Genomic DNA, 16,467 nt, shown 5'->3' with positions numbered 1-16,467 from the left:
ACGTTCTACAAGTCCGTTCAGGGGTGTGTTTACCATGAACAAACTCAACATTTAACCATATTGTCTCACGTGCTACAGTAACTAACAAACAAGGCAGATTATTATACCCCACGTTGAATTACACTACAAATGGCTCTTCTCAGTCTTGAAAACAAGACCATACTTGCAATCGCGCAATACCTCGGGCAAAAAGACGTCAAGTCTCTCCTCCTTACAAACCGGCGGCTTGCGTCCCTTTTAACGCCTCGCTTTTACGATCTCGCCGTTGCAGACCTACTATCGAAAAAAGAATACAAGCTAGAAACTGTTCTCGAATGGGCTGTAATCGAAGGCCACGAAACACCCATCATTCAAATCGCACAGAGGGGAGGTAATGTTACGGTCCGAAGTGTTGCGGATGACGATACATTGCTTCACCTAGCAGTCAAAAATGGCCACGAAGGAGTGGTTCGTGTACTGTTAGAGAAAAGGGGAATCGACATCACCGCACAGAACAGGGTCGGAACTACGGCACTGCACTTGGCGGCCGATAAGGGGCTCGAGGGATGTTTCGGATTGCTGGTCGCAAAGGAAAGAGGGGAGGCCCTAGTCAAGAGAGCAATTGGTATCGAAGACCATGCTGGGTGGACTGCCCTACACTTCGCTGCTGCAAGTAATCATGCGGGGATTGTCAAGGTTCTTATAGAGAAGGGGGCGGACATCACATACATGAATGTTCGTGAAAAGACGCCTCTTCACTTAGCGGCCGAAAAGGGATTTGATTTGGTGGTCAGTCTGATGATGGATACCGGATTTGTAGCCGATGAAGCAGCTGGACTTTTCGATCGCGCCGGAAACATGCCACTTCATTCGGCAGCAAAAAATGGACACGTAGCGGTAGTAAAGAGAATGTTAGAGAAGGGAGTCGACTGCATGACCACTACCAAAGCTGGCGCAACAGCGCTCCATTGGGCCGCAAAGATGGGGCACGAGGATGTTGTTGCGGTGTTGTTAGAAAATGACGCCTCTACAAATGTCGTGACAATTGACGAGAGAAGAAGCACTCCTCTCCAATGGGTAGCGGAATCTTGTTGTTGGATGATTATATTTAAGGAACGCGATCCAGAGGTTATCCTTGATCTACTTCTGGAGAATGGTTCAGATGTCAGGGCTATGGATGCCAGGGGGAAGACAGCGCTTCATTACGCTGCCGAGAATGGCCTGCATACGACAAGAATAAAGGAGGAGAGGAATACTCCTGGTAGAACGCCAAAACAACTGGATTTGGGGAATCAAGTAGCTGCACAATTGACATACAAGAATATGATATCACTATTCTTGAATGGAGGTGCGAATATCAACGCTCGAGATATGTCCGACCGGACTCCCTTCCATCACGCAGTAGAGAACGGGGACGAATATGCGATGCGGATCTTATTGGACAAGGGTGCGGATATTGAGGCGAGGTACAAGGGCGGAAAAACAGCTCTAGAAGCAGAATACGAGTTGGAGATAAGACGGGAGAATATTGTACAAATCTTGTTGGAATATGGGGCTCAGGGAGCGGAACAGGCCCAAATTGATAGCAAAAAAACGATTGTTGTTGACCGGACTGCAGCTGAGACTCGAAGAGGTGGAGAAAAATTGAAAATACCTCCTAGCAAGATTGTACGGTACTCCTTGGTACCAGAGGAGTTTGGGGGTAAGCCGAAGAAGGAGAAGGAGAAAGAAAAGGAAAAGAATAGGAGTGAGTTCAAATTGTTGAAGGATCGCGCTTCAAAGTTGTTGAAACCAACGGGTTTGGTCTCTCGAATTCTTGGATGGCGCCGAAAGTAGTTTATTAAGGTAAGAAAAATTACACCTAGGATTTCTGGATTTAACTGACAATCGAGTAGACAATAGCTTGAATCTCCTTGAGTATTTTAATAGTAGTTAATGAAGTTATGAAGATCGATCATCGCGCAACCCTCTTTTGGTTCTTTTCTTAAACAGTCAATTGTCCCCCTCGTTATCGAAGCGGATTGGCAAGACACATCATGTTCACCCCACAAATACTTTTACAACACAATAGTTTATTTATATATCAAAGATCCATATGGTTCTACCCTGAATATATAAAACCGCCATTGAAGTCCTTATTCTATCGGAAATAGGGATGTCCTTACATACTATGTGTTCTAGAGCGCAACCTATGGATCCTTGGCAAACATGGATCTGCGAGTGTTCCTTCATGACAACTTATTACCATTATCTGAGAAGCAGTACTATCCCGGAACACGCAATTTAACTCTCTCCTCCCAAGCAGTACCCAATTGATGATAATGGAAAGAACGCCGTTGCCAGTTTGAGTAGGAGGCTGGTAGAGGGAGTTGTGAGTGTAAGAGATGTAAAATCCACACGTGAAAGCGCCATGCTCTTACTCTTGTAAATAAAGCTTTGTGATTTTCTTCAAGACAGGTATCGGGACAACGAGTACGTATCGGAAAGGTCTTTTTCTAGCCTGCATGACTACGTCCTATAAAATCTCTGAATCTACTTCTTGCGATGGAAAAAGCTTCAAAGCCTACAGTATCTTCTGGATCAATGGCGAACATGTGTCAATGGGGGCTCAAGGACAAATAGGTTCGCCATTGACCCAGAAATAGTACTAGCGCTAAAGAAACGGCAACTTCTCCAGCCCAAAACACCCCTGGCTGAGATGCAAATTCCGGAGCTTCCCGCTAGACCCTTCAAATTCCAGTGACCCCCATAATTCGGTCTTTGCAGCACTTGCTTATTCAGTTCACGAGCCCTCCGGCTCATATCATTGATTTCTGCTATCTCCCATAATATCAAAGGTCAGGACAATTATTCACAACCAAATTTGTATGCCAATGACCGATTTCCCAGTTTCACGCGTAACATATTTCTGTTATACCGGAATGTGAAGCATCATTGCGGCTCAAGAAAGCGGCCTCGGCTAGTTCCGCCTCCCGTACTTTGTGTCATGGTTGCGTCACTCCGGGGAGACCCAACCAACATCTGGCAACAAGTTTGGGCAAAACCTCAACACCACAAATCAACAGACACTAAGCTGTGAATATTTAAACATCCACAAGCTACAGCATACATATCCCACCCGCCTCCTAACAGTACTAGTATCGTTGCGGCAGAAATACTGGAAACACAATGGATTCTACACCGGCCCTCACGGCCATTTGCGCCCTAAGCTCTATAACGCTTAGAGCTGCGAGCTATATCTTTCTACGTTGGGTATGCGATAGCTACAGCTCCTTCATGGTATTGGGATTCTTGCTAATTTTTGAGTTTGTGTGCAGATACCAGGTCATGTATGTAATTCCTACACCTCTCCCGGGGGCCTGCGGGAGATTGCTAACAAATGGCTACAGCTTTTCGTCAACGTTATATTCTCCGCATACGCTATTTACGCAGCCACCTTCGCAATTATATACCTTGTAAAACCAGCCTACAAGATAGTTGATAAAACTACCGAGATCAATATCGTGCAGCCCTTGATCCAGGAGGCTAGATACGCAGTCTCTAAGACACCAGGGGTTGTGATAGTGGAGTCAGAGAGCACACAAATCGACCCCTTGCTCAACCCCAACAAGCTCTCTGCAGTGGAAGCTACACAGACAGTTGTGTACCGCCGCAAAGATACGCATCCTCTTAAAACTCTACTACTGGGAACGCCCTCGCCTTCGTCTCGAAAGCTATCGTGGACAACATTCGCAATCAACAGTCTTCTAGCCCTTGCAACATGGGACTTGACATTCCGCACTGATTACTTCCACAAAGCCAAGGACCTCTCATTCTCCAGGATCGGCTATGTCGGCCCTAATTCTGCAAAGCTCCTCTTCCGCGAGCCTGATAAGCTCAAATACCCAGTGTCTGTGTGGTATCAGGTTGAGGCTCCTGGCATCATCGACGCACATCTCGTTGATACAATCCCCTTCTTGACCGAGTCCACAGATTACACCAAGACAGTGACAATCCCCCACTTGAACCCAGAAACCAAGTACAGATATTTCACATCCTCGGCCCACAATGGAACATTCACCACTGCCCCCCCTCCTGGGAAACCCCCCGCTGGAGGGAAGTTCACCTTCCTAACAAGCTCATGCATTAAACCACGTTTCCCATATGATCCACTCCAGCACCCTCTAGCAGTAAAAGGGTTCAAGGTCCTCGGCGGAATGCTCGAAGAGCTGAAGGCCTCATTTATGCTTTTCCTCGGTGACTTCATCTACATCGACGTGCCCCGCCGCCCCGGTGTCGACGTCGAGTCCTACCGCCAATACTACCGCCAGATCTACGCCTCCCCCGACTGGCCGGCGGCTGGTAACAACCTGCCGTGGATCCACGTCCTGGACGACCATGAAATCGCCAACGACTGGTCCTCCAACACAACCGGCATCTACCCCGCCGCCATCGAGCCCTTCAACCACTACCAGCACGCGCCCAACCCCCCAGCCGTGCGCACCGCAGACGACGAAACATACTACAGTTTCTCGTGGGGCTCCAGCGCATCCTTCTTCATGCTCGATACCCGCCGCTACAGGTCTCACGACAGCATCCCAGACGGCCCGGGAAAGACCATGTTAGGAAAGCAGCAACTCGAGGACCTGCTCAACTGGCTCAAGAAGGACGACGGCGGCGCCGACTTGGGCCACGGGGAGGAAGTGCAGTGGAAGTTCATCGTCAGCAGCGTGCCGTTCACAAAGAACTGGAGGTTCGGCGGGAACGACACGTGGGCCGGATACATGCATGAGCGGAGACAAATCCTGGAGACTGCATGGAGTGTGGGCGGACGAAGCGGTGTGGTGGTGCTGAGTGGTGATCGCCATGAATTTGCTGCTACTGCGTGAGTGCTGCTGCTGCTGCTGCTGCTGCTGTTCTTTCCCGCACGCACGTCGTTTGCATCTCGACTGACTCTTCGCTTTTCTTTCGTGTGTAGTTTCCCGCCGCCGGAAAATTCGCAGTGGCCGGCGAGCAGCGCGGTTCATGAGTTTTCGTGTAGCCCGCTGAGCCAGTTCTACCTGCCGATTCGGACGTACCGCCAAGAGGATAACGAGGACATCGCTATCAAGTAAGTAGCCACTCGTCCCCCGCGCAGCGGATCCGCTAACAACCCTTCTAGATACCAACCCGACGGTAACGTGAAATTCGGAGCAATCACAATCGATACCACGAACGTGGAGCAGGCCGTTCTGAAATATCAGCTATTCGTCGACGGAGTTGAGGACTGGAGCTGGGTGCTGACCGCACCGGCGAGAGGGAAGAAGGCGAAGGGGGGAGTGAAGAAGAAGCAGTGGACTTGAGTTGAAATCGAGTAAGGAGGAGGAGGAGGAGGAGGAGGTTATTCTTTAATACATGGAGACGAGGATTTCATATTATTTAGATAATGATTTTTACGTAACTGTTTTTTCAATACTTTTTTTTCTAGGAGGATCAGAGAATACAGAGGCATATTTTTGGGTATTCTCATAATTAACGTGGTGGTGTGCTTTGCTTTGCTTGATCTGTCCTTTACTTGGTGAATATCTGTGTACATGTATGTGTCTACTTAGTAACCCAAGAATGTCATTTCCACAACGGGAGCTGAGGGCTGAACGAGCGAGAATACATGATTGGGCACACACACACCGGAGCTGTCTTTGATACTCCACGTCTAGTGCCGCTGTGAGTCAGCGCCACATAACAACAGAGCAACCCGTACCTCAAAACTTAAAACTCGATCCGGTCCACACGGAAAGTTGTTGGCTGGGTTCTGAGACCTTATGATAAAGGCCGGTCGGTGGTGGTGGCCTGTTCGGTTGCAAGTTACAACTCAAGAATCCAAACATGCAGGAACTCAACCCATAAAACCAAAAAGGCTTCGTTTTGTGTATGCATGCCTACATATTTAAAAGGGCGCCATAACGGTTTTTGACAGTCATGCCAGTTTTGTTTTTACCCCTTGAACTGTGCAGCAAAAAGAAACATATACTACATAGCAGACATGTTGGTCTTAGGTTCGTCGTGTGGCTTGTGTGCCGTGCGCAGAATCGACTGACCTTGGACCTGGATACTCAACTCAACTATTGGACCCGAATAGGTACTCAATGAGATATATTGGACCCGAACATGCTCAATTAGATATATTGGGCTCGATCTATGATATAGACACTGTTAACGGAGCAGGCCCTAGAAAGAGTAGGTATCACAGTGCCAATGATCACATGCTGCACAGCAGTTTGACTGCACACCGTTGTAGATCAGTGGGTGCTCATCTAGAGTACTACCCCATATCAACGGGCAGCGCCAGTATGTGAGAAGTTTACGAAATAAGTCGTTAGCCATGAAGGTCCGTATTTCTCAGAGCGATAGTATCTCTAGTCAGCATAGTTAATTTTATCTCCGCGTAGTTAGTTGCGGTACGAGAGTCGAGTAAATAACTAAGGTTATCTGCCTGCGAGAATCATTTCCAATCGACAGTTTGCACAAGGATGTTTATCCAGATGGGAGATCAAGAGGCTTGTCGAGGCCGGGATTCTCGACAAGGTTTGCCGCCAGCTATCAGCCTGTCAGCCGCACACCCATTTCTTTTAACGAATCTGTGCTTTTTATTCCGCCTCCACATTTCCACATTTTGCGAGACCATCCATCTGTAAGAGTTTGGTTTGGGACGAGACATACGCCAATTACCTTATCTTGCTTCATCCCCCCTTCCCAACAACAGGAGCGTTTGCCCCGCCTTCCAAGAATTTAAGACCATATATAGCGGTACACGATGGCACTCCTGGAGTCGCTCGGCCTACTTTCAGGCTCCGCGACACACAACCATAACCACGATCATCCAAATACCGAAACCGGCTGGCAGAGGATGGGCCGAATAGACAGCGACAGTCCAAACACATTTGCGGGGGAGGAGGCAGGCGCGGTGGTGTACAGAGTGTATAAACGACGATGGCTCGGGCTGGGGATGCTGATGCTGCTGAATATCGTGATCTCTTGGGGCGTGAGTTTTACACCCGCTGGAATGGTTGCTTGGGTTGGTTTGCTGATTGGGGAGTAACGACATAGTGGCTCACGTTTGCGCCTGTCAGTGACAGTTCGCAGATATGGTTTGGGCTGCCGTCCCAGACGCCGGTGAACTGGTTGTCGACGGTGATATTCTTTGCCTTTGCGGTTGCCAGTCCGTTCGTGATCCAGTCCTCTTATATAGGCAGTCAGTCCGTAGCTGACACTTCCATCCATCTTCCTGCAGCGCAGTAATCTACACCCTCAACCACCACGGCGTCAAGACCGCTATCCTCGCCGCCTCCGTCCTCACCCTCTCCGGGAACTGGATCCGCTACGCCGGCACGCGCACACAGTCCTTCAGCGCGGTAATGGTCGGGCAGATCCTGATCGGCTTCGCCCAGCCCTTTGTTCTCTCGGCGCCCACATACTACAGCGACCTTTGGTTCACTTCCAGCGGCCGCATCTCGGCCACTGCGCTGGCGAGTCTGTCGAACCCTCTTGGTGCGGCGCTGGGACAGCTTATTAACCCGATGATTGCGACAAGCCCGGACAAGATCCCGGGAATGGTGCTGTGGGTGTCGGTCATTGCGACGGTGGCCTGTGTGCCGTGTGTAATGGTGCAGGCGAGGCCGCCGACGCCGCCGTGCGCGAGTGCGGCGACGCTGAAATTGCCGTTTAAGGAGGCTCTGGGTGCGGTGTTGAGGAATAAGGAGTTCTGGATCGTTTGGCTGCTGGTAAGAAGGCTATCCGATGAACTGTGTACTTATACTGGGGCGGAAGATTAACGATTTGCGCCTACAGTTCTCAATCTATCTCGGCTTCTTCAACGCCATGTCCTCCCTCTTGAACCAGGTAAGCACTCTCTCCATCGCTCCCCCAACCCAACACTCACAGTAAGAACAGATAATGCTCCCCTACGGCTACACCGCCGACGAAGCCGGCCTCGCCGGCGCCGCCCTGATCCTCGTCGGCCTCATCACCAGCGCCATCATCTCCCCACTCATCGATCGAACGCACAGCTTCCTCCTCGCCATCAAGATACAAGTGCCCCTCATCGCCGCATGCTACATCGTGCTGATCTGGGTCGTCGACGTCAACGGCGCCCTCGCGCCTCCCTACATCGTGTGCGCTGTGCTTGGCGCCACGAGCTTCAGTTTGCTGCCCGTGGTGCTCGAGTGGGTGGTGGAGCTGACGCATCCGGTGAGTCCCGAGCTGACGAGCTCGCTGCTGTGGTGTGGGGGACAGGTGCTAGGTGCGGTGTTTCTGCTGGTGATGGATGCGTTGAAGGATGTGGGGGATGGAGGGAAGATGAGGAGGTATGTTTACTTACGTTCTATCGACTGAGGTTGAGAGAGAACTGACGGTGGGATTGTAGGTCGTTGATATTTGAGGCGGTTGTGGCGGCAGCGGTGTGTCCGTTGGTGCTGGTGCTGGGCAGGGGAAGCAGCGGCGGCGTGAATAGAAGGATTGAGATTGATAAGGCGGCGGATGGTGTTGAGGGTTGAGGTGGGCGGTTAGGTTATAGGGAGGAGGGTGCTGAATGCGGTTATGTATGCATGTATGTAGTGATAATTTATAAAGTAATCGGTTATAGTGTGCCGACGAGTGATATCCTGTGAGTCAATACAAGTATGTATGTAGTCAGTGTCGTAGGGTAGACCTTTTATCACTTCCCAGAAACAGTGAGCGATTGGCGTAGACGGAACTGTATTAGCTTTTCAAGCACTAGATGGATGTTTTCAGGCTGTTGATGATCGAGGTCGAATGCTCGGACGAAGGAAGATGAGAGCGAGTGCCGCAGCTTAGCTTTATAGCCCCTCAAAACTAACACATATGCTTAACCGGCTACAACCACGTAGCTGTTATAACGTGTCTGAACACCTATTCTGCTAATCTGCCCTGGGTGTGAAAGAATTATCAGCTGGCTGATCCACACGGCCGGTGACTGGGGAGCAGGCCGCCGGGGTTAAGTACATGCAGCCCCCCCGCAAAAGAAAAAAAAAAAAGAATTGATGTCGACGGTTGGGATTTGAACCCAAGATCTCCTCACAGCACTAACACCTACGAGCTGAGTTTTGGTATGTTAACCACTACACTACCGGCGATGGAATACAGGTGTGATATATTGAATCTTGAACTCACTTTGGCGCTAGTTACCCATACGCGATAGAAAGGGGGCCGCGTCAGTCCGGCTGTTAGTACGTCAGTGTGCCGCTAGCTTAGATGTAGCTTACACGCATACAGCTAGTTCCTCACTCCCGGCGGGAGGTTTATTCACCATACCATCTTAGTGGTATTTTTTAAGTTTATAGGATCCTAGGAGCTATTATGTGCTTGAACGTTCTAAAATATAGGATTTTCCGGTGGCAGTATACGTAGTGGAGGCATTTGGTGATGATATGAGTCTTGAAGGTTTGGCGGTGACAGTATGAGCTCGTATATACATGTAAGCCCCATACAGCTCATCGTTAAATCCAAGGTGCCGGATTTGGCAGTGGCTTTGACGGAAGTGAGCACATACGAGCCAGCACGTACGCCGACGGCGGATGATTCGATTATATGGGATTTTGATACTCACAACATTGTGTACATGTCCGAACAGCATACAAGCATGTAGATATATATATGTATACGAGCCCGGCACGAAATTACTCCTCTATCTTCAAGCTGGGTATGAACTTCCGTTTGTTGCATATTACCGCTCTCGTTGCGCTAAGAGGTATCAATGATCGCCAGAACAGGCTTTTTGACAGTCGGGCTTGGCATGCTTAGTAAACTGTTTGGGGATGTTGAGTATTTGCCGCGCTCAACGCTAGGCGGCGGTACTGCATGTTTTTTTCTGTAGATACATCTACTTATGAGTTTCCGGTGAGTTAGTGGTGGTAGTCGTAGTGGAGCGCTGGATACACAGGAAAACATAACGATATCGAGGGTGGGCCATGGGTAGATAAGTAGATGAAAGCCAGAGAGACGGCAGAACACTCTGTAAAAGTTATTCAAGGAAAATGGCGGGAAATGATGTGAAGGTGTTAGCTGGCAGCTGGTAAATACCCACTCTCAACTAGAGAAATTCTGCCCTTTCGAACTGATCTAAATCATTATTATCTATCATTACCAAAGCTCTAATAAACAATCTTCTAAAAAATAATCCCCTCTCTATATCTTCCCCTGCTCACTCCTCTTCTTCGAGTTACAATTCCACGCCCACGCCGCCGAAATCGTAACCACCATGAGCCCCATCGTCGCCAACACAAACACCCAAAACTGCTTCCTCACCACAATCCCGCCCAAACTCGAGCTCTCCGAGATCTCCACAAGGCTCGTACTAAACAGCGCCTATAATCCGCACAACCACACAGCCCCGTCAATCAACCAACTACACACACACCTCGCGGTCCAAGAAAGGGTAAACATACAGCGACCAGTCCGGCCGGCAGGTAGATCATCGCCACCACCGTCGCAATGCCCATAAACCGTGACTCCTCGCGTGTCTTTTCTGCAAGCGTGACAAGAAGCTTATTCTCCGATGCGGCGTCGGCGGCAAGCTCCCTCAGCGCTGAGCTGTTCCCTTCCATGGCTTCGTCGTTGCGGAAGTCAAGGACTTTGAGGATCTGAGACGTTAGTGTTGCACATTCTTCTTATAACTAGTTCACACGCAATGCCAATAGTCAAATGCTTACCATCAGCCGGATATCCTCAGATGTCACGAGAAGTTCCTTGATGCTCCGGATATGGCCTTTGAGCGCGCTTTCATACTCGGTCAGCTCCGTCCTGAAGCAGATGTCGGCACCAATGGTGCATGTCCGGTAAGGTTTCAAGCTTTCATAGTGGGCTGCTAGCTTGAGCGCTGTGTCGAGATTGGCTTCAAGGATAGACAGCGCCTGACTGAGCCTGTTTCTGAGAACGCCAATGTCTTGACTGTGCTGGAACTCTACGCCAAAGTTGACACTATTGATTCTACGGAACCGGACCCGATCACTCTATTTCGGCCGTAACAGGGTGCAAGTGAGAAGCATGTACATGTAACTGACTCGTATAAACAAGTTCCGCCGGGGAGGTTACTTACCATCTTTTCCAGCTCCCCACCCAAGCAATTAACATATCCTCTCCAGCCCCTCTCGCACTCCACAAGGAAGTGCAAATGCAACTGCATCGGATGGCCTGCATCTCCCTTCTCACCCACAATCCTTTTCAGTCCCTCTTGCGCACTCAGCGGTACTTGCACTAGCACCCAGACCGACGCATCGTCTTGGAGTGAGTACTGCTGGTATATGGCGCAGTGGCGGCACGACCAAGGGAACTCTTCGTCGCCGCGCCCGTTCTCGGCGTAATAGCGGATGTTGTAGCAGAGCTCTGTGATTACGATGTGCATATATACAGCCCCACTCGTTATTACAATCCCGGGGTATATCCATGGGGATGAATAAAGACCTACCGTATACCAGTGGCAGGTCACCATTAAAGTGGAACCGTGGAGAGCAGCCAGAGAAGTGACGATCCGTTTCCTCGTCTTTGATGCCGAAGGCGAAGATAAAGGGGAGGTATTTGGGGAAGATGGAGTATGAGCTACATAGTAGACAGAATAACTCAAAGGTTATCTTGAGACGAGACCAGGTGTTAAGTTGGTGAATAAGACTATCTACGGTATTAGCTTGGGATACCTTATTTCATCTATGACCATGGATGGGTACGGACAAAATCTTTGTACTGGTTTTGTCATTAGATGTTTCCTACGGATAAATACCAAGTTAACTCATTGGTTGCCTAGAGTCAATGGATGCTGCATGGCAGTATATTTGGATACCACCTTTAAGAATGTCTCCAATTGTGCAGTGCTAGAGATGTGTGGTTCGGCTGCCGCTGACAAGCCTGCCTACATTAGAACTATCCGTAACCCACCTCATGATTACAATTCTCATACCTGAACTCGCTACCTGCAGATCCTGTACCGGCGGTGTCCACAGGATCCCGCGATGTAACACCTCTAGTCTAACTTTAGACTCCTGGTCCACAAACAGTTCTTCCCCGCGCTTCTCCAGCACATCGCGGAGCTGATACAGATTATCGACACACGGGACAACGCGGGTGATCCCGAACGGGTATTTTCCCCATGTACTAACCTGGTTTTGGGTCGGATGTTAGCACACCCGCACTCGATGCTGAGGAAAAAATATTACTTACGGAGGCCATGGTGTTACTGGTGGGGTTGTGTTGGGTAATTTATCTCAGCTGGCTGGAGCAAGCGTCGCGAATTGCATAGATTGCCCATTTATAGACCCAGGTGTATTCCAAAGGAGAGGGAAGTGAGCAGCTATGTAGGAGCAAGGGCCAGAACCCAGGTTAGGGGCCACGAATATCTGGGACGCGATAAGCTATTTAACAACTGCTACCTCGTGGAAGCGCGTAGAGTGCGTTGGCGGAACCCCGCGGTTATCCGCTAAAGTCTATACGCACAAGGACAGCTGGACAGCTTGGGTCACTTGTGCATGAACTGCACTGCCTACATAACTTAACTACATGTAGTAATTGGCGAACTGTGGTAGAAGTGTTATTAATTGAGAATTTCTCGTTTTCGATTGTGTACTGTGTTAAGCCTTATCCACACAATTGGGCGAAGTAGAGCAGATGTACTCTAATAGAGTAGGTATCTGGAGGCATTATGTGTGTTTGCCTAGCTCTGAAAATCCAATACAAGCTTTGGCGCCTAGCTTGTTCGATGTTGCCTACCTGAAACCTTCAACACACGTCAGGCCAGATTCTGCAGGGGGTACAGGCCACAACCACTAGGGTGCGGGCCAGGCCGCAACCACTTCGATGTGCCAGCAGGGAAATACAGCCATTTCTGAGAGTGCGGCGTAGATATAAATCTAAGCAGGCAGGCTGCTGCCTTCCTCCTCCTCAAGGCCTCTGAATCATTCACCCAAGACTTTTCATATCTCCATCATTAGCTCCAGCCTTTAAAGTTATTATCATGTCCGGCATCCCAGAAGAGTTTGTGTTTGAGGATCGCTATATGTCAAGAAAGAAGGTCGACAAGATACTGGGGAATTTATTCGGGCCAGTAGATGGCAAATGGTATAGGGAGGTTTGTTCTCTGTTTGTTAGTATCCGGCACAAGAATGAGAGCTAATGGCGTGTCTAGCAACGCGGTGACAAAATGAGAATAATAACGCCCAGAAAGCTCACGAAGGTAGACACATATATACCTGCCATTTCTTTTTCTTGTCGGGCAGGTACTGACACAGCCCCAACAGAGTGAGATTAGAAGTTTGCGTGAGACGGAATAAGGGAATATTTGTTTTAAAAATGTGTTTTGGAGCGTTTCCATCTAGGAGGAACATATCATATTGCATTGTAGCATTTTACCAGGACTTAATCAATACTTTCTTATGTCTATAACCTCTAAGAAAGAGTTCAAAGTTGCATCGCCGCTAGTGAGATTGACGGATAATAGTTCGATAAACCGAACCATGGTCAGCGATCGACCATAATGGGCTCCATTCCTATTGAGAGACAGCCTGTTCAAATATTCTCGTGGCTTGTGTCGGGGTAGCCGTCCTCACGAGTTCGTCCCTACTAGCTTTTATTCGCATAATAAAACCCTGATATACCTTGAAATTAAGATCGCATCGACAGTAAATAAATGCAAACTCCAATCGAGAGAAATTATCGCTAGGAACCAAGTTAGAAAAATACGATATGAAATAGAGGTTAAATATACAGGGCAGTGTTACTAGCCAATGGTCATGATAGAAGACCATGTTCCAGATCAGTGACACCATAAGAAAACTCCGGTTTCAAACTCCTGGGCGCCAATTAAGAGCCCTTCAGCCTAGCTTCGGACACACAGCCTAGAAATGACATCGGTGGAATTTTGCCGCATGCGTACAGGAGATTTACCCGCTTGATCTACTTTACTAGTAGAGATCAATTCGTTAACTAGACAGCCTTTCATTATGCGCGCGTTTAGAGTAGTTATAGTCAGAATGTAGGATCTTCTAGATCTATAAGTCGATATCGTCAATTAAGTATGCTTATTTGCTTTTTTCCCTGCAATCGAAACACCAAAGATAGACCTTGAGAGGCCAAATAAGATCTCTGGGATGTTGAAGAAGATTTTCTTAAATAGTTTATTCCTTCGCCCTCATGTTAGCCTTCCATCCTGATATTGCAGATTCCGATTCCAGAACACTATACATCAGTAACGTTTAGCCTATAAACCAATCTTCAGTTGTGATTAATTAATAGTCAATCTTCAACTCTTGCGTCCACCGTAAAGAGCTTGTATAACCTTTTTTTTTCTTCACTATAATCGAAAACCTCTAAAGACGAATACCTTGAATAACACCCATTTATCAATAATTTCGCGTCATGGCGTCTTCCCCTCTTATCGAAAAGATCTGCCGGAGCATTCAAGCTCTCGAGCGGAAAACTGCTTTCGGCCAAACATTCTTCGAACCCGCCGGACTCAAAAAACTCCTCACAAAAGATATCATTGACAGCATTCTTCAGGAATCTAAAATCAAGACTCCCATCGTCAGTGTCGCTGAATTTCAAACCTTTATATTCACCCCCGACACCGACTTCTTCACTATATTCGCCATTCTCCTATACATGAGGTGTCCGCAAGTCATTAAGCAGTTCCACCCGCGTCAGCAGAGACTGAGAAAGCTACCAATTGGGACCCAGGCCCTTGAGGATGCAAAAATCTTCAGTATCGAGAGTGAACCAGTCCACAAAAGGAAGTACTTCGCTGAGATTCAGCATAAATTTATTCCGCACAAGTTCTTGAAGACGACAGAACTGGAGGTTTTGGATAGTAATCGTGTGTTGCCATTTATGGCGCAAGAACAAATAGGTGCTGGAAATTTTGGGACCGTGTTTAAGATGCAGATAGAGCCATCTTTGCAAGAACTTGGGTTGACGCCAGATAAGGTATACCACACTTTCTTCTATCATCCCATGCATATAATTGAAGGTCAATGTTTTTTTTACGCCTTTACTAATCTTTTTGGCTTCTGGTGTCTAGAATGGACGGATTTTTGTTATCCGCAAAGTTTTGAAATCCCTAAATCAACAATTAGTTTTACTATACGACAGAAACACTAATGGAATGCAAAAGAACAAAATGCTTGAAGAGTTTGGGAAAGAGTTGAATCCACTGGCATATCTTGGGGAGCTAGGAAGCCCCAATGTCACTCCCTTGCTCTACGCCTACATCAACGGGACAGAGTGGAATCTTGTGTTCCGTTGTGAAGAAATGAATCTCGAGAGCTTTCTTGGGCTTGACCACAAGCGAAATCCTTTAGGAAGCTTCAAACACAATTTCACGTTCTATAGTGCTCTGCATGGCATATCCACCGCTTTAAGAGATGCACATAATCTTGTCCTCACGAGAGCAGGCGAAAAAGTTTCCAAGAGATACTTGCACGGCGATTTGTGGCCGGCAAATATTCTCGTGAATAAGGATACGTTCATACTCGCGGACTTTGGGCTTGCAACGGAGATGACACAGAAAGATGTGCACCATTACGAGACATCTTGGAAATCCCAAGGACAGTGTGCTGACTGTCGAGCTCCTGAGTCCGAGGATGAGGCCCGTGTAACTCAAGCCATCGACCTTTGGGCACTTGGCTGTATATTCGCCGAAGTTGCAACCTATATTGAGAGGGGAAAGGCGGGCGTGGACGGATTCCGAGGCCAACGATTTGAGGAGTTGAAACTCAATGGGAAGAGGAGATGTGGAGATCAGCTCTTCTATTTGGATGGTAGTCCGCCAGTCTTGAAAAATTCAGTCATGCGCCAGTTCGAAGAACTCTCCAAGGCGCCCGGGGATAAACATATTCCCGAATTACTTGAGATCACAAAGCAATTGCTGAATATTGATCCGATAAAACGTCTATCTGCAAAGGATCTTTGTGAAAGGATGTTCTTCCTCAGTGTTAAGTCCCTGTTCAACGCAGTTCTTGGAGAATTCAGACAACCTGGAGCTGAAAAGCGGACCATCGAAACCTGGGGGGATGTTCTAGGGCTCACGAGGCCCTGGAGCCCAGCTTCTGGGGCACGTATTAATGCGCTCGGAATGCCTTGCCGGCAGAAGCTCCTCCAGATTTTCCAGGGGCTTCATGATAAAGGAAAGCTACCGACCCGCGAGGACTTGATGGCGATTTGCGGTTTTCTTACGGCGGGTGAGCGGGCACGTGTGCCAATCTCTGAAAAGTAGTGGCCTTGTGCTCTACTCTTCTGTTGTTTATTTTGTTTATTCACCGCTAGCCATAGCTGCGGGTGTATAGGATCTGTTGCCGTGGCAGACACGTAATGAGCACAATCTTGTATTACTGTTGATGTATTAGTAGCCTGTATCTTATTGAGGTTAGAGATTAGTAGAATGACAAATGGCCGATGATCTGCTTATAATTTCTGATCGAGTTTATAGCTTCCGCTGGCATGATCGTTGACTTGGTTGAGAAGGTGACGAGCAAA

At 48.3% G+C, this 16,467-nt stretch overlaps 6 protein-coding genes across 6 annotated transcripts; 5 read left to right on the top strand and 1 right to left on the bottom strand.

The window, feature by feature from the left end:
• Positions 1 to 129: 129 nt before the first annotated feature.
• On the top strand, positions 130 to 1,815 carry H6S33_010008 (uncharacterized protein; the record flags this gene model as incomplete). Its single annotated transcript, XM_044841924.1, has 1 exon — positions 130 to 1,815. The coding sequence occupies one exon, from the start codon at positions 130 to 132 to the stop codon at positions 1,813 to 1,815; it is 1,686 nt and encodes a 561-aa protein (XP_044697151.1).
• A 1,332-nt stretch (positions 1,816 to 3,147) lies between these two features.
• On the top strand, positions 3,148 to 5,300 carry H6S33_010007 (uncharacterized protein; the record flags this gene model as incomplete). The annotated part of the gene is made up of 5 exons (XM_044841923.1): positions 3,148 to 3,231; positions 3,297 to 3,308; positions 3,369 to 4,843; positions 4,937 to 5,068; positions 5,120 to 5,300. 5 exons carry the CDS (start codon positions 3,148 to 3,150, stop codon positions 5,298 to 5,300), a joined length of 1,884 nt encoding a protein of 627 aa, XP_044697150.1.
• A 1,451-nt stretch (positions 5,301 to 6,751) lies between these two features.
• On the top strand, positions 6,752 to 8,489 carry H6S33_010006 (uncharacterized protein; the record flags this gene model as incomplete). Its single annotated transcript, XM_044841922.1, has 6 exons — positions 6,752 to 6,979; positions 7,045 to 7,160; positions 7,229 to 7,718; positions 7,786 to 7,836; positions 7,888 to 8,300; positions 8,360 to 8,489. 6 exons carry the CDS (start codon positions 6,752 to 6,754, stop codon positions 8,487 to 8,489), a joined length of 1,428 nt encoding a protein of 475 aa, XP_044697149.1.
• A 1,651-nt stretch (positions 8,490 to 10,140) lies between these two features.
• On the bottom strand, positions 10,141 to 12,174 carry H6S33_010005 (uncharacterized protein; the record flags this gene model as incomplete). The annotated part of the gene is made up of 9 exons (XM_044841921.1): positions 10,141 to 10,320; positions 10,401 to 10,595; positions 10,665 to 10,964; positions 11,051 to 11,337; positions 11,420 to 11,619; positions 11,680 to 11,714; positions 11,789 to 11,853; positions 11,906 to 12,104; positions 12,166 to 12,174. 9 exons carry the CDS (start codon positions 12,172 to 12,174, stop codon positions 10,141 to 10,143), a joined length of 1,470 nt encoding a protein of 489 aa, XP_044697148.1.
• Positions 12,175 to 12,955: 781 nt separating this feature from the next.
• On the top strand, positions 12,956 to 13,271 carry H6S33_010004 (uncharacterized protein; the record flags this gene model as incomplete). Its single annotated transcript, XM_044841920.1, has 3 exons — positions 12,956 to 13,069; positions 13,127 to 13,174; positions 13,239 to 13,271. 3 exons carry the CDS (start codon positions 12,956 to 12,958, stop codon positions 13,269 to 13,271), a joined length of 195 nt encoding a protein of 64 aa, XP_044697147.1.
• Positions 13,272 to 14,355: 1,084 nt separating this feature from the next.
• On the top strand, positions 14,356 to 16,207 carry H6S33_010003 (uncharacterized protein; the record flags this gene model as incomplete). Its single annotated transcript, XM_044841919.1, has 2 exons — positions 14,356 to 14,919; positions 15,014 to 16,207. The coding sequence occupies 2 exons, from the start codon at positions 14,356 to 14,358 to the stop codon at positions 16,205 to 16,207; spliced, it is 1,758 nt and encodes a 585-aa protein (XP_044697146.1).
• Positions 16,208 to 16,467: the final 260 nt, after the last annotated feature.

Source organism: Morchella sextelata (genome assembly GCF_020137385.1).
Source record: "Morchella sextelata strain SCLS chromosome Unknown scls_4, whole genome shotgun sequence".
In the NCBI taxonomy this organism is placed as follows: domain Eukaryota; kingdom Fungi; phylum Ascomycota; class Pezizomycetes; order Pezizales; family Morchellaceae; genus Morchella; species Morchella sextelata.
This window is presented reverse-complemented; position numbering and strand designations above follow the sequence as displayed.